This window comes from Glycine max, chromosome 11 (assembly GCF_000004515.6).
Source record: "Glycine max cultivar Williams 82 chromosome 11, Glycine_max_v4.0, whole genome shotgun sequence".
NCBI lineage: Eukaryota > Viridiplantae > Streptophyta > Magnoliopsida > Fabales > Fabaceae > Glycine > Glycine max.
Window position 1 is genome coordinate 15492830 of NC_038247.2, and position 16526 is coordinate 15509355.

Below are 16526 nucleotides of genomic sequence, written 5' to 3' on the forward strand. Positions count from 1 at the left end.
ATTTCACGATTCATATATTTTTAGTTCCTATGATTTGAAAGTGGTTTTTTTAGTTTTTATAGTTTTGAAAATTTCATAGTGTAGATTTTTCTAGGTTACAAAATTTTAATTTGTCAACTGTCTGTGACATAAGGCTAGAAAAAAAGTTACATCCAGAGAAGGAAATTAGGAACATCTACTACGTAATGCACTGATTCTTGCTCTTTCATTCATTATGCTCATTAATTAAGTAGGAGAAATTTCATTGCTTAACAAAGCATTCGGATAGCGGAAGAAATTCATATGAACCAGTCACTAACAATTTCAACATGGTTTTCAATGTTCGTTTGAATTTTTGGTGTGATCGTGGACAACAGCTGACATAAATTAGATACGAATATTAAAGAACCGTAAGTGGTAGGTCATGCCCCCCTCCCCTTTCCCGTGGCAAGTAGATACTCCAACTAATGACAAAGATTGTTCAAATTAAATGAGAATGCAATAGTTTTGTACAAAATAATTCGGTTTTACTCATCATTATCTTAAGAAAATGATTCTATTAGTCAACCCTAATTAGAATTTTAGCTCTTTAATTGTATGAAACTATGAGGTAATCCTTCGGTCCATTATAATAATAGCTCATATCATTAATATTATAAAAAAATATAATTAGAATAAATAATTAATGCTACATTAAAAAATTAAAATAATAATTATTTTCTCTGTTTTCTTTTATAAGCAAAAAAAATCAAATTTTTTATTTTTAAATATAAGTAAAACTTAACTACTTTTATTTTATTTAATGAAATTATGTTTAAAATATCTTTAATTTAATAGGGAATTTATACTTAATATCAAATTTTAATGAAGGATAATTTGAAAAAAATATTTTTTTAATTGGGAAGGACACAATTTAATGAAATAAACTAACTTAATATATGCAGACGGATGAAGTATTTTGAAATAATTTTTCCTAAAACACAATAGTTATTATAAGACAAAGGAAATTTAATCAATTAAAGTTATGTTTGGTATAAATTAGCTGATAAACCGACTAAAAGCTTATAAGCCAGCTTAAAGCTTATAAACTATAAGTTAGAAGCTAAAAAACTAAAAGCTTATATGCGCTAGCTAATTTAATTTACAGTATTTAATAAGACTAATATTTAAAAAATATAAATGTCAAATGATGAAAAATTATATATTTATTATTTCTAATATTTAAATTTTATGTCTAATAAATTTCATCTTAAAAAGTAGGTAAAATTTTAATCTCTTTTTGTTGGGGTTTCAATGCTATACAATGGATTATGCATAATTTTGATATTTTTATCATCAACTTTGATTTAGAAACCAAATATTTTAACCATAAATCCAAATAAACAATGCAATAATTCATTAAAATAAATAGTTTGACATTAAATAAATTAATAAAAAAGTAGAATTTCAAGTTGCATAATTACAAACTAAATTAGATACAAGAGTTTTTTTAGATGACAAAAAAAATATAAGAAGGTTTTTAAATTGAATAAAAGTGAAAAATGAATTTTCAAATAAAATAGTAAGATAAAATTGAGAAAAAAAAGTTAATAACTTATAAGCTAGTTTATTTTTCATAAACTACTTCAAATAATTTATCAAAATAAGTTAAGCACTTGAAATAACTTACAAAAATAAATTTTTGTATCATACAAACTTATTTTGGTCAAGAAAACTTATCAAACATGCTCAAATCATACTTGCATTTAAAGTTTTTTCTTTCTTTCTTCTCTTTTCAAGGATATGTATTATCAAGTAAGTTACATTTATTGAATATGTTAAGAAAATGATTCATAAGATAAAATAAATAAATAAATATATATATATATATATATATATATATATATAACTTTTAATATTATTTATACATTTTCAATTTGGATAAAAAAAAAAGAGAGAAACATTTTTAAATGTGCACAAAAAATAAAACAAAATTCAGAAAGCATAAAACTGTTTTCCAAAAAAAAAGTTAGTAAACAAACAAGTCGTAATAATCTTACCCCTTTTCGCAAAGAAAAAAACTTAAGTGAGGTCATGTGGTGGATGAAAACATCCAACTGGACCATGACCATGCATGCATGCAGGCTGTTTATTGATGTTCAGTTTTACTCCTACTTCTGACATGCCATTCAATTCACTTTAATACGACTTTACACATCTGTGGATGTGCTTGAATCTTCAACTCACTAGTGAATGCATTGGAAGGTCATACACATTGCCGAAATTTGAAGTGTGCCGTCAAACAAATGTTCTGTGTTATTGCCCTATGAATAAGAAGCACAATTTATTGCAAGCACCATTTATATTTGAGTTTAATAATTATATACCATCTTGTTTAAAATTTATATTATCAATCAATTATAAATTATTATTAATACAACTGTTATATAAAAAAAATTATTATAAAAAGTTAATATATTTATGGTTAAATTACTTATTGATTCTTATAATTTCACGATTCATATATTTTTAGTTCCTATGATTTGAAAGTGGTTTTTTTAGTTTTTATAGTTTACATTTTAATTCTCTTTAAGTCCTTATAGTTTAAAAGTTATCTTTTAAGTCCTTATAATTTATATCTTAATTCTTTTTTAGTCCGTATAGTTTGAAAGTGATATTTTTTAATCCCTATAATATGTATTTTAATTACCTTTCAGTTCTTACAACAAAAAAATATATAAAAATAATTAGTTACAAATTAGTTATAAATGATCAATTATTTTTTTATTACAAATTATCTTTTGTAATAAATTAGTTGACTTACTTGTTAATATTTTTGTAATTAATTGTAATTGATAATATTATTCATATTTTGATGGTAAGGACTAAAAGGGAATTAAAATATAAAGTATAAAGACTAAAAAGATCATTTTCAAACTATAGAGACTAAAAGAGAATTAAAATACAAATTATAAGGACTAAAAAACCACTTTCAAACTACATGGATTAAAAGAAAATTAAAATATAAATTATAGGGACTAAAAGAGAATTAAAATATAAAATATAAAAACTAAAAAACAACTTTCAAATTATAGGGACTAAAAAAGTACAAATGGTGAAACTATAGGGAGTAAATAAGTAATTAAACCTATATTTATTATAAATGATAAGTATAATAAATTATTGTATAAAAATATTTTACTATTTTCTCTTTTTATTTTAATTGAATGTTATCATATTTATGGTTAGAGCCTAGAGGGAAGAAATATCTCCCTTCTCCCATAACTCCTTACTTTCGGATATGGATCTTGAATTTTAAACGTTAACATAATATATATATATATATATATATATATATATATATATATATATATATATATATATATATATATATATATATATATTCAATCAAATATAAAAATAGTTACTTTCAGTATTTTTTTCGTTTTTCTTTTTAAGTAATGATATTTGAAAAATCTCATTATTTGAAAATTTAAACACTCCATTAATATTTTTTTTTTATTTTTCTCTATCTCTCTTGCTATAACATCATACTACCATTTATCATATTTATATTTTTCTCTCATTTACTAGGTGTAGAATTGTATTTGGGTGTCCAACTATATTTATATATCCTTTCTTTCCTCTTGTAAAGTTCCAACAATGAGTAGTTGATTACACGTGAGCTTGAATTTTCTTATATTTCTAGAATTCTAGTTCTTTTCAAAAGTTTTCATAGAAATGAAGTGAACATGTAAAGAACATACACCGAATACGGATACCAAACTTTTGCATAGGCTTTTGCATGATTTGTTTGAATACAGAAATAATAATAATAATAATAATAATAGTAATAGTAATAACCTCTTTTCTCCGAGGCCCCATTCAAGCTGGTTTATTCCTAGGCTTTCACACAATATCCAGCTAACGAGTAACCTCCAAATGAGACAGAATAAAGGATCTATCATACAAAAATATCACCGTTACTCATTCCACCGCGATATTACTAAATATTAGTAAATGATTTATAGGGTTGCAATAAAGGAAGGCATTATTTTCTTGTTGTAGCCGAATGATGATTCAACTGATCGAAGCCTTAACGAACGAAAGAGGGACCATAAAATTGGTCGATTTATGTATGGCTATACCCTCTAAAAAAGGCAATGTTTCTTCAAGTGAAGTGTGACAAGTGAGGTTTGTGTGGCTCAAGTTGTGAATTGTGATAGGGTTAGGCTGCAACTTGCAAGTGTCCAAGCCCCAAAGGACGAGGTTGTGTTGTGTGTGCCTGGTGCAAGGAACTCTTTCGAATTTTGATATGCTAAGGAAGCATTTAGCACATGCAATGCCATCAAAGTTTAATGAGGGATAAAATTACGCTAGCAACGCATTTTTTTAATATGGGAATGGATTTTTTTTGTTAGGCACATCAAGTGTTATGACTTATGGTCTTACCGTTTTTTTTTATTAAATCTCAAGTTTAAAGTAAAAATATATTATATTGATTAAATTAAAGAGCTATAATTTCATATAGTGGTAGAGTTATAACAGAAAAATTATTCTCTTATAGCATACTCTTTTAAAAATTATTCGCTCCATATTCAATGAATTTCACTATTAATTTTAGGCGTAGGTTTCAGTAAAGAAGTTTTTTTTTGTTGTGTATCATGCACAAAGAAATGTAACTTGGAGTCATAAGTTTGTCCTGTATTTATAATTTAATAATATACTGAATATTTTAATAGTGAATGACTATTTAAAGTCAAAAGATATTATTGTCCTTCATATTTGTTCTTGACTATTTTGTTCAATGTGAAAGAGAACCGTTATGAACTAACTGAACCCTAGATTTATTGATTTCAAAGGCTGGCGCTGTTTTCTTTCCTTTTGGTGGTGCTGGTTCTCTGTGGTGGTTTAAAGGTCTACAATACACCTATCGAAAGCTGAGGTATTGTCAAAGTAGTTGCTTTGGGACTCATTTTTTAATCTATTTTGGTGGTCATCGGTGTAGCAAGTTCATTCTGAGGTATTTTTTTAAGTTTTATGTTGAAATTTGTTTTATTGTAGAAATGGGGTTGTTTTTTGTTCAGTGTAGTCTAATGTTGTGCGTGATTGGGTCATTGGAAGTGTAGGTGGGTTTTTGGTTTAGTGTATTGAAATATTTAATTAAACTGATTAGATATCATTTTGTAGAGTTTGAAATTTCTTGAAATGTTGAATGAAATGTTTAACTGCGGATTTAGGTATGAAAAATTTGGAGGAAGAACAACATGTTGTGAATGTATTTGATGAAACGACCCCCAATGTAGTGTTATAATCTAAAACAATAGGCATTGTTTTATGTGAATAGTCGATTAAGTTAAAATGTATTTGGTGTTTGTTTTTGTGTTAAGGTTTTGAATGAATGAAATTATGAATTTATGGTCTGATTATGTTAGTGGATAAGAAGAAGAGAGATGATGATGATGATGGTCTTTTGTTAGTTAATAACGGGTTGTCTAAGGAAAGTGGTGAAGTTGTACCAATCATTATTAATGGTTTGGTTGATATTATTGACATTAATATGAGAAATATTAATGGTGATGACATGGAGAGGTTCTTATTTGGTTATCTTGAAGCAGCATACTTGTTTTATTATTGGTATGCACGAAATAATGGGTTTTTTTTGTTAGGAGAAACAAAATTGTGAAAAGTTGTAAGAATGAAATAATCCAGCAAACATTTGTTTGTTCTAGAGAAGGTCATCGAGAAGATAGAGGATTAACGATGGAAACAATGAAGCTTGAACTAAGAAATGATATTAGATGTGACTACTTTGCTAAGTTTGTTGTGCATATTAAGAAAAATTGTGAGCGATGGGAAATAAAGAACTTTAATGATAGACATAGTCATGATTTGTTGGAGGAAGATTATTATTCTCTATTACCTATTACTTTCACATCGGAGGATGGTTGTAGGTGATATTTTGCAAATTGAGAATCTTAGAAAAGTAGGGATAAGGGCTCCTCATATATTTGGTTCATTAGCTAACATTTTTTGTGGTTATGACAAGATAAGATGGTGTAAGAAAGATCTTCACAACCAAATTGCACGACAAAAAGACAAGACGACTCTGATGCTACTAATGCATTAAGATTTTTTGATGGCTTGATAAAGATAGACCCTATGATGTTTGTAAGACACATAAAGGACAATGATGACATGTTGCAACATTTATTTTGGTGTCATGGTGAAAGCCAATTAAACTTTGAAATATTTGGTGATATGATTGGATTTGGATTTGATGCCACTTATCGCAATAATAAGTACTTGTATCCTTTTATCATTTTCTCTAGTATTAACAAACATAAAAACTATCATTTTTCCCACTGCTCTTGTGTTTCAAGAAACTCAGAAAACATATATTTGATTGTTAAGAGCAATTTCTTGAAGCAATGAAAGGAAAGGCACCAATCTCGATAATAACATATGGAGACTTAGCAATGAAAGCAAAGAACAACTCTTACATGAATAAATTATTCGGGTAACCAATTCTTACATGAAAACACTGTTACTCACAAGAGTTGTTGAACATGTCATCCTCCTTCGGCCTTTGCCCCACCATCCCCTTTTCCGTTTCATGTACTTTTAGGACTACGAAAAACCAGATGCCCAAAAGGTCGAAACTCTCCTCACCGAGGCTTTTCTCCTCGCCCGCACCGGGTTGCTCACTCTTTCTTTTTCAGAAGTTTTTATCCAAGCATAATATAATTAGTATTTTAACATGTACGATGAACACTATAAATAATTATATTAATAAAATTATTTTTAAATATACGATTATAAATAATTCATAATAAATAAATATTTTGAACATATAAATTATATCATAAATTCATGATAAATAATTTATATTGTAATAGAAGATTATTTATAATTATCAGTAATACAAAAGATATTAAAATTTAATTTAAAAATAAAATTCAATTTAGAAATATAGATGAAAAATAATAAAATATTTTTTTTGAAGAATATTTTTTTATAAAATTTCTTGTTTAAGATATTTTAATTTATGTATTGAGAGGATTTAAAAGGCTACTAATATTTTAATGAGCCTATGGAAAATGGCAAATCTTTCTGCTTCTCCCTTTGCCACACTGAAATCACAATGATATTGATGGGTAATCTAGGAATGTTTATACCCGGCACAAACCCACGCACACTGGACTCCGATACTTCAAAACTGAACAAAGGCCTTTTCCCGACTAGAGGAGCTACAATGTAAATCAAAGTATTGTCTTGCTAATTATTCGAAGTAAATGGTTGTCTTGTTCTAATTTGATGCCACCACTATTGGGAAGACTTGCCTTATGCAGCTTAAGCTTAAGGCTGTCAACTACGAAAATTGTTGATAATCGACTAAAGCAAAATTCATAGGACTTTTGTCTGAAAAAATATTTTCAGTATTCATTTCTTACTTTTATAAATAATTACAAAAATTATCATTTTATTTTATTTTGTTTTTGTTTTTATAGATTTATATGAGAAATGTTTGCAAGCAATAAAATGATGTTTTCATCGTTTCTTGTAAAAATCTTTTTAAAAAAAATAGAAATAGGAAACATTTTATCCAACCACCCATACTAACATCTAATTGGGTTATATCTTGGACAAAGCCAAACCTTTCAGTCTGTAATAAACTGCAAGCATTTTGACAAAAAATAAAAAGGGGAATTGGACCAGAAGATATAAGAAGTATCTGCACTTGATTACTCATCAGTCATTACCTCCTCTAGGAACCATAGAAAGTTAGAAACTGTAAGAGTACCATCATGAGCTGAGAAAAACTAACTTCTTTTCTTTCCAAATTATCCACACAAAATATATACGTAGATTGAAAGGAGAACAGATAGAAGAAAAACTTGCAAGATTACAAAGAACAGACTATCAATCTATTAGCAATATAACACAACAAAAGCTTTAGAGAAAACTGAAGCATATGAAAGAAGATAGAAAGATGGGATACATCCAAGAATATCTTCATACACAACTTCGTAATAAAAGCCATAGCAAACAAGACTAAGTGAAATAGGAAGAAAGAGAGAGATAAACCAAAGATGTGAGTTAAAAGGTACGCTCAAATCTCAATGACCATTGCTCATTTTTACTCATCTTTTATTTAGGGATGACAATAGATAATACTTCAGTGCATGTCTCCATACTCGCACGGCAAACAACTTTTACATCTGTAATCTTAACTATTTTATATACTCTGACCCAAAATCATTATCAACATTATAGTTAACTCGAATATGGTATCTCGTAATGACATAATGCATGTGCTTGACAAACTAGTAAAGCACAAATGTTATTATAATAATACTAACTACTAGTAAGATTAATAATGAAAAATCAATAAAAGAAAGCATTAACTGAAGTGTAAACCTTATGCCAAAAGGCTCTTTGCTATGTGAAGATATGGGGAAGGGTCATTGTACACGGTCTTACTCTTGCATATGCAAAGAGGCTGTTTTCGAATTTGAACCCATAACTAATTAGTCACCAAAGCACAACTTTACTGTTGTGCTAAGGCTCACCCGCAATTGAAGTATATACCTTAATTCAAAAATATTCAATTCCTGATTGTAAAGTATTCCAAACAAAAGTATTTAATGTAATAAAAAAAACATTTAAAAATCTTTCAAATTCCAATTATAATATGATAAATACATTATGCAAGTAGGGGTAAGAATAGGCGCTATAATACCTATATTGTACCCATACCTGAAAATTTTTAGGTAAATATTTATACTGGACAAGATCCATTTGATTGGTATAATAAACCTTACCCATTGCAATTAACTTTTACAAATACCCGATAAATTTGGATCCGATGGCTATTTCGATTCTACTCTTTCATTCCTAAGCACAAATTAGGTTTTGTTGTTGTCACTAATTGCTAACCTATTACCTACACAATAACAATAGCTCCACGTCTACTTCTTTCAAATTATAGACCAAAAAAACAAAATCAGTAGCATCAACAGTGAAATAATTATAACCAACAGAACCACCATATCCCAAATTTACTAGATAATAGATAGGTTACCTTCACTGTTCGTTGTGGGGCATAACAACAGCAAGTAATGAAGGCCCTGACCAATCTGTTTATGACTACAGGTTGAAGGAGTAATTATTCTTTTATCATTAACCCAAAGAAAAGGAGCTAACGCCTAACTAGACCAAAACTGAGCATGACAGCTAAAAACGTACCAACAACATTCATTAGATTTAGGATCCAGTTGGAGTTTCCAATTCAATGGCCATGTGTTTTAAGCAGAGAAACAAACACCCTCAACCTCAAGAAGATAGATGCACTATGTTTGGATTTCCCTTCAAAATGTGGTGCACAAATTTCAAGATAAATCTAATGGTCCACAAACTCAGTTTTACAAAAGGAAGGGTCTGAATGCTTTTTCAAACCTCATTTTATCCCAAAAGTCTGTTTGCAAAATAAAACAATCATGCACTAAATCACCTAGAAGTAGAAGTGCTTCCGGAGAAATTCATTTCATTTTTTTTTTCTTTTTTTCTCCTCCTAAAGTACTTCTGGATAAACTTATCCAACAGAGACCCTTACATTACTTTCATATTCATCAGCATTCCACAACATCTTAAAAACCAATTTACATAACTCTTTCTAGAAAATAGATGTCAAATTGTCAATATAAAATCATTCACTAATCTTCCCTTAATTACTTAAAACTCATGAAATTGTTATATCGTGACATGATAAGAGCCTCTAGAGTTGGACACTCGTTCATCGAAAAACTAAAATTCATTTTCTCTCAACATTCCACGATTGTTAATTATTTTTGTCACGCAAGCGCATATTTCACATTTTTCTTAAGGTAAAGAAAGAAAATCAAAAGAGAGAGTGAGGGAAGCCTATGAATTTCATTAGATAGGGAAATGCACGAGTTCTGGACAAATTCAGACTCAGTATAATAATAGAATTCAACCAATGAGTTAAAATTAAGCCCTAATCGAAGAATTTTGAATTGAGTGAATCAGCCGAGGAAACCTGTTTGGCGCCAAACGGCATTTCGAACCTGACGCATATCCCTCCCTTTCAGCGTTCTCCCTATCCCTTCCAGAACCGAATAAGCGAGCATCGGAGATTGCGCTGAGTTTCTCGCTACGAATTCGTGCGGAGGCACCATCTCCTCTTCGTCGTCCTCCTCGCCGTCTTCGTCGTCGTCATCGACGTCGCGGTATCTCCGCCGCGCCTTCATCGACAGGATTGGGACTTTCACCGGCGCAGACTGGTGGAACATGACGGACGAAGGTTGCGCCGGCGGCGGAGGCCGCGGGATGGCGGGAATGACGCGCGAGGAGGAGGATGAAGAGGAGGCGGACGAGATTGAAGAGATTGATGCCTTGTGGAAGTGCTGCGAAACGTTTCGGAGGTTGTGCGAGGTTTCGTTCTCGGGGAGCGCGGCGAGGATGCCGTGGGAATGGTTGTGGAGGTTGTTGTTCGGAGTGGCGGAGGAAGACAATGACAAGGAAGAGGAAGGAGTGGAGGCGCTGTGGTGGTTGTGTTCGGCGCCGTAGTCGCCGCCGAAGAAAACGACGTCGTCCTCGAGGAGCTCGTCGTTGGAGGAGGCGGCGGAGTTTGAGAAGTGCGGCGGCGCGTGAGATGGAACGCCGAGGAAGCGTTCCGTGGCGGAGAGTTTTCGGTTCGGGAATCGGTTCGGACCGAATGGATCCATGCCGTTAAGGTTCGCAACGGTGAGAGTAACGGAAAATAGGTTATAACAGAGCAGTGAGTGGTGACGAGACTGAAGAGGCCAATGGCTAGGCTTTTTCTTCCCGTTTTTAATAAAAAAAATAATTGTCTTACATGTTAAAAAATATTGGTAAAAGAAATGGACGGTTATATTTTTTTAACATAAAAAGGGAGTTACTCTCAATAATTTTATTGAGTACACATAGATTGATCTACAATGTGTTTAAAATGCATATGAAACACACTATTCAAATCACTGTTAGTGTGAAAAACTTCACATTTTAACTAATTAGAAATTGTGATATGGATGAGTTTTATGGTAGAAAAAAAAAATGTCTTAAACTTAGATTAAGAAGTAACATAGAATTTATAGGACAAGGAGAACAATACAACACAAATAACTAAATTATATGACAATTTTTTTTATCATGTTTGTAGTTTGATGGACAATGGATAATACAAACGAAATAACGGAATTTACCGAAATACCCTCTTTAAACACACTTGATGTTTTTCCTCCTTTTGGATTGGACGACTATGCATCTTCGTTCTTGTCTTGACCTCTTCTTCTTTCTTCTTTTTTTATAGTTTATACTATATTGATCACTTTAATATCTAATGGACAAATACCCAATTTTTGCAAGTAGTTTGTTGTTGAGAATACCATTGCTTGATTCGACAAGTGTAGCTCTTGCTAAGAATATTTGCAAGGAAATGTGGACAACCCATCTAAATCGCATGGCTTCAAATATATATCAACCTTCTAGCAAGTAGGAAAAAAAAGTGTAGCACATGCCAAAATTCTCCAACTTCATTGCGGAAAAAAATTCTCAATCCTGTGCACTATTCGTGATGAATTCTAGCTTTCATGTTGCACTTGATGGCACCTGTTCATGATGAATTGCAGCATATATTCCTCAACAGGTTGTGGCAGTGTAGGAACATGTGGAAGAGAAAGGGGAAAAGGAGGGATAATTTTGACTTACAAATTTTTAGACTTTTGTTTAGTCATGTCCTCCATATATATTTTGTGATGTCCTCTAACTATTGTTTAAAACAAACATTGGATAAATACTTCTGTGCAATCAAGTCTTCTATAATCTTGCAAAACAAACTCACCCCTTATTTCTTTGTTAAAAAAAAAAAAAAAAGCTTAATCTTTGTTTTGACACGTCCCTTGATAACATTATCAACACTATTATAAAAAAAATAAACAATGACGGTGGAAAAAATATACAAAAACGATTTTGAATCATTTTTGAAGTTAACGTTGTTGAAAGTTAAGACTTTCGACGACAGTTGCATACACTACTAAAAAATCTATTTTCCACTACGCAGTATCTACTACAGTCTTAAAAGAAACGTCTTTGATTGTATAATAATGACAATTTTGTAAATATCAGGAATATTTTAAAGACGGTGGTACCGTAACTGTGTTTGAATACTTAAAACAAAGACGTTTTCCTAAAACCGCCTTTGAATGATTATTATTTTTAATTTCTCACTTTCTCTCTCTTTTATCGAGTAGCGTAGTGGCCCTCTCTCTCTCTCATTCTGTCGTTCCTGCTTCTTCGTCGCCTCCGCTTCTTCTCTCGTAGTGCTGAAGGAGCTCACGCATGGCGGCTCGACTTCTTCGTCGCGTCACTCTCTTTGTCTTTTTCTTCTCACACCTCACTCTCTCCTTTTCTTTTTATCTCTCTCTGCAGATTCTTACATTTTCTTAGCTCCGGCGTCGAAAAACCGTAAGATCTGCACCATCGCTGGAATCAACCTCAACGATGGATGCGTGCTGTCAGGAGTAAGGAAGTAACATAAGATCCGAGGGAAAAAAACACGACACTGTGCCAAGCAAGAGAGTTAATGAGAGGAAGAATACGCCTGAAAGGTTCTGACTTTTGAGGTAAGGCTATTAAACCACCAAGCTTTTGATTATTGCTTTTTTCATTTTATCTCCTATGAATTTTGTTTTTCTTTGTAACCCATGACTAACTGGAACTATGAAACGGTAGCGTTTTTGCATGCGCCGTGTGAGCTAAAACTACAGAGTATACTACAAGCCTGGAAGGTGTTTGTAAACATGCTACAATGAGGAAAATAGTTAGTTTCCAAATGTTGTTCTCTGATTAGTGGAATTTTCGGTATATGTCATGTATTAGTTCTTAATAGAAGTTAATAGTGTGAAGGTGAGAATGAGGGCCGATGAAAATAGTTAGTTTAATAACATAGTTTTATGTGCATGTCTTCAACTGTTGAAATTGAAAATTTAAAGGTCACAGAGATGAGGGTCGAGTATTTTCCTCTAAAGGAAGATGTGATTTTGCAGAATGAAGCGCCAACAGACCTTTATATCTTTGTTATTGGTGCTGCAGTAAGAATCTACACCCTCTCTTTATTTCCATTCACTTCGTATATGCTCTGAGTGGTATCTAGAAAATGAATTGCATGACTTAAAGTAGGAGAGGCGTAACATGGTGCAAATGAGAAAATTAATTGCTTTTTGAAAGTGGTTTTGTGGGTTTTTTTTTCTTTTTTTCCCTTGTGCCTTCTTGCCCTGACCCACTATGATTGATTATTCATGTGCTTGTCGTTTGCTATGTTATTTTTGGGGTAAAATATGGCCATGATTGTGAGCAATCTTAAGCCTTTTTTTTGCTTTGTATCTTACAAGGATTTTCTTTCTTCTGGAGTTCTCTGGATCTTTCATTTCGGGATACTTTCTCTCTCATTAACTTTGTTAGTTTCAAATTTATTGGTGAATTGGCGGGATTGTGTTTTGTTTGGTTTAGTTCTGTGGTGTTTAGTAGTATCCAAACTTTTTGAATCCTTCTTTTACCCTTTTTCATTGTTGTTTTTATGTTTTTTTAACCTTCCAAACTTTTACATACAAAAAACAAAACTTCTTGTTTTACCCTTCTAAGTTTGAACTTCTTCAGGATTGTTTTGATGTTTTCATTCCAAAGAAAAATAAACTTACATGGTCTGGTTTTCACTGCAGCATATCATTGAAATCCTTTTGGGATTGGAACTTGATATGATCATTTGTAGTTAGCGTGTTTGGATTTTAAGAAGCTAAACCAACTGGTAGTAGCTAGCGTGTTTGGATCTTATATTTTCTCTTAGTTAAAATGCTAATGTGAGAACAAAAATTCAAAAGAACTTATTTACCTTCTAAATGAACTTGAACTCTTGCCTTCCTTGGGAATATTTGTTTTCCAAGTTCTTTTCTGCATATAAGTAGATTTAAAAGAATGAAATATAGGTAAAAGAAATTCTCATTCTCGTTGTGTCCCTTGATTCTCTCAGGTGCCCTGCATGCAGGAATTATAAGGTATATTGTTTGCTAAAAATGATGATTATTTTTTGGGATTTTTTTAATGAACATTTAAACTAATAACTATTATCTCACTGAAATTTTAATGCAACCTCACTACGAAAAGGTTGCAAGATTATTTAATGAACCTGATGTAGTGCATCCAAGAATAATATTAATTACAAGGGTAGATTGTGGATTAAAGGTGCGTGCTTCTTATCTTACTTAATTAGGTGTGGTTTAATGTTTATACTAAACATGCATTGGTGATTGGTTACTTCCTGTTCAATTTTTTGGTAGCACAGATAAATACTAAGCTCTGTGATAAGTTTTTTGCTGATCACTATCCTATGCTCTTTTGGGGTTCTCCTTCTAAATTTGTTGGTTTGGTGTTTGCACTTTGCAAGTGATGTCAGATTAATATAAGAAAGAAAGAAATTAGAATAAAGAAAAATGAGGATTTATAAGGGAAATTTTCTTACAGAAATGTTATTTTCTGTAATTTTTCTATCCTTTCTTGTTATTGTTTGTATATGTAAATTGACTGCTATTTTACTCTTTTGTTCTATTTGTTAATTGTTTTATTTTGGGGCCTTTTTCAATTTTCCATCCATAAATTTGATGTCGTGATGCACTTTGCTGCCGTTGCATACGTGGGAGAGAGCACACTTGACCCTCTTAAGTAAGTAGTGTTTCAACTTTCAACCAATTTCAGGTGTTTAAGAGTGTGCGCATGATAGCAACTTTAAGAAAATATATTATGTTATTGATATTTGTTATAATTAGTGTTGAGATATAATTCTGATATGATTGTTTCTTTATTTACATTAGGATTGTTTCCTTATTTATGTTGTTGATTTAGTTTTCTAGTTACTATTTTTTATTTAATTGATTAATATTTAGCTTGATTATTATTATCCCTACAATTAAGGGATTAGATTATTACTATAGTTAAACATTGTTTACTATAAATAAACAGCCAAGGGGACATTCATGTCCTTTACTGCATACTTGATCACTTTGGCTCTAGGTAGAGCCAAGGTAAGAAAATATGTATATTCTTATATTATTAAGTCTTTTATTACTCTTTTCCTTCTAAAATTAAGATATTTTATACATGTCAAGAAAAATCATAAATAAATAAAATAATAATAACTAATAATTTTATAAAATTATTCTTATATTATTGTTAATTCAATTATAAATTTTATTATCTATCATTAATATTATAAGGATAGAAGTAAAAAAAAATATTTTATTATCTATCATGTTCTTTGTGAGACAACTGCATATTAGTCAGCACCATCAGTGGCTATATTGGCTATTTCCACTATTAGTTCTTGGTCTCCTAGTCAAAGAATAATTAATCTTTCTACTCCTGCTGAAGTTGGGGGATGCTCCTGCTGAAGTTCCAGCAAAGAAAGCCAAAGAAAAATATATAGCACCTCACTTGAGAGCTCGTGCTGGCAATAAACCTGAAGAATATACTCAAATTCGAATACGTGTGTGAGGTAGGGAGGAGGGGCTTGTTTTAACTTTTGCATTTCTAACTTTATATCATTGATTTTTTTTCTTTCTACTTGAACTTGTTTCTTCAGGCCTTCTTAACAGGCTTTCTGAATCTAATGTTGAGTCAATTACTGGGGAATTGTCCTTGATCTTTCAGGTATGTCACTCATAGTCTTGCAAATGAATGCTTGTTTTATATCTTGTAACAAAATTTATATGCTTTTGTTTTGAAATGGATAAAAGGAGAGGTGAGAAAGAGGATGAAAATGATTCTAGGAAGGGTTAAAAATTATCCTTTAATTCCTGCTATTGCACTTAACTTTTTGTAATTGAAAAGAGATTTTCTTTTTAAATTATCTGTGAGGCCATGCCCATTTCTAAAGATTACTCTTATAGAAGGAATTTGTTGTAGTTTGCCTTGTCAAATTTGAATTAGTTAGGAAGTAAAGTACAAAGATCTTTTGCTAATTCCAGCATGGAGGTTAAAGTCACTTCAGGGCATAGATTGATAACTTTCATGAATTAGAACCAGATTGGTAGATTTTTTTTTATTGAATTGAATCATCTTGGTTATCTTCTCCACATAAAGAATGAGTGATCATTGTAAAATCATTTGTGCTGCTACTCTCTCCCTATTGGTTATGCTTTAAATTGAATCATATAGGATATTGGGAACTGCTGGTGCAACGATTGTTCAAAGGAGTTACTATTCCAACTACTTGATTTGTGGACTCAACATACATATTATATGCCGACTTTCATTTTCTCAGATCTTGACTGAGGAAGTCTTGGCATCATGTTCTAGTGGTCCTCGTGGCAATCAACAATTAAGGATTTTTGCCTTACTATTTTACTCTTACCTCCCTCAGTGATCTTGCTAAATCCATGATTTTTTGTTTTTTGTGTTGGAGGCAATTTGTTGAGCTCTATTTTGGTTTTAGGGGAAGGTCAGAAAATAAATGAAGATAGTATTATTGTCAAGAT

The 16526-nt window shown here is 31.2% G+C and overlaps 1 protein-coding gene across 1 annotated transcript; it reads right to left on the bottom strand.

Moving 5' to 3' along the window:
* Positions 1-8846: 8846 nt before the first annotated feature.
* LOC100779194 (uncharacterized) lies at positions 8847-10781 on the bottom strand. Its single transcript, XM_003539113.3, has one exon. The coding sequence runs from the start codon at positions 10704-10706 to the stop codon at positions 10005-10007; it is 702 nt and encodes a 233-aa protein (XP_003539161.1). The 5' UTR covers positions 10707-10781; the 3' UTR covers positions 8847-10004.
* Positions 10782-16526: the final 5745 nt, after the last annotated feature.

Bases quoted from the DNA above. Each gene is read 5' to 3' on its own strand.
- LOC100779194 (XM_003539113.3), bottom strand. From the start codon at position 10,706: ATGGATCCATTCGGTCCGAACCGATTCCCGAACCGAAAACTCTCCGCC.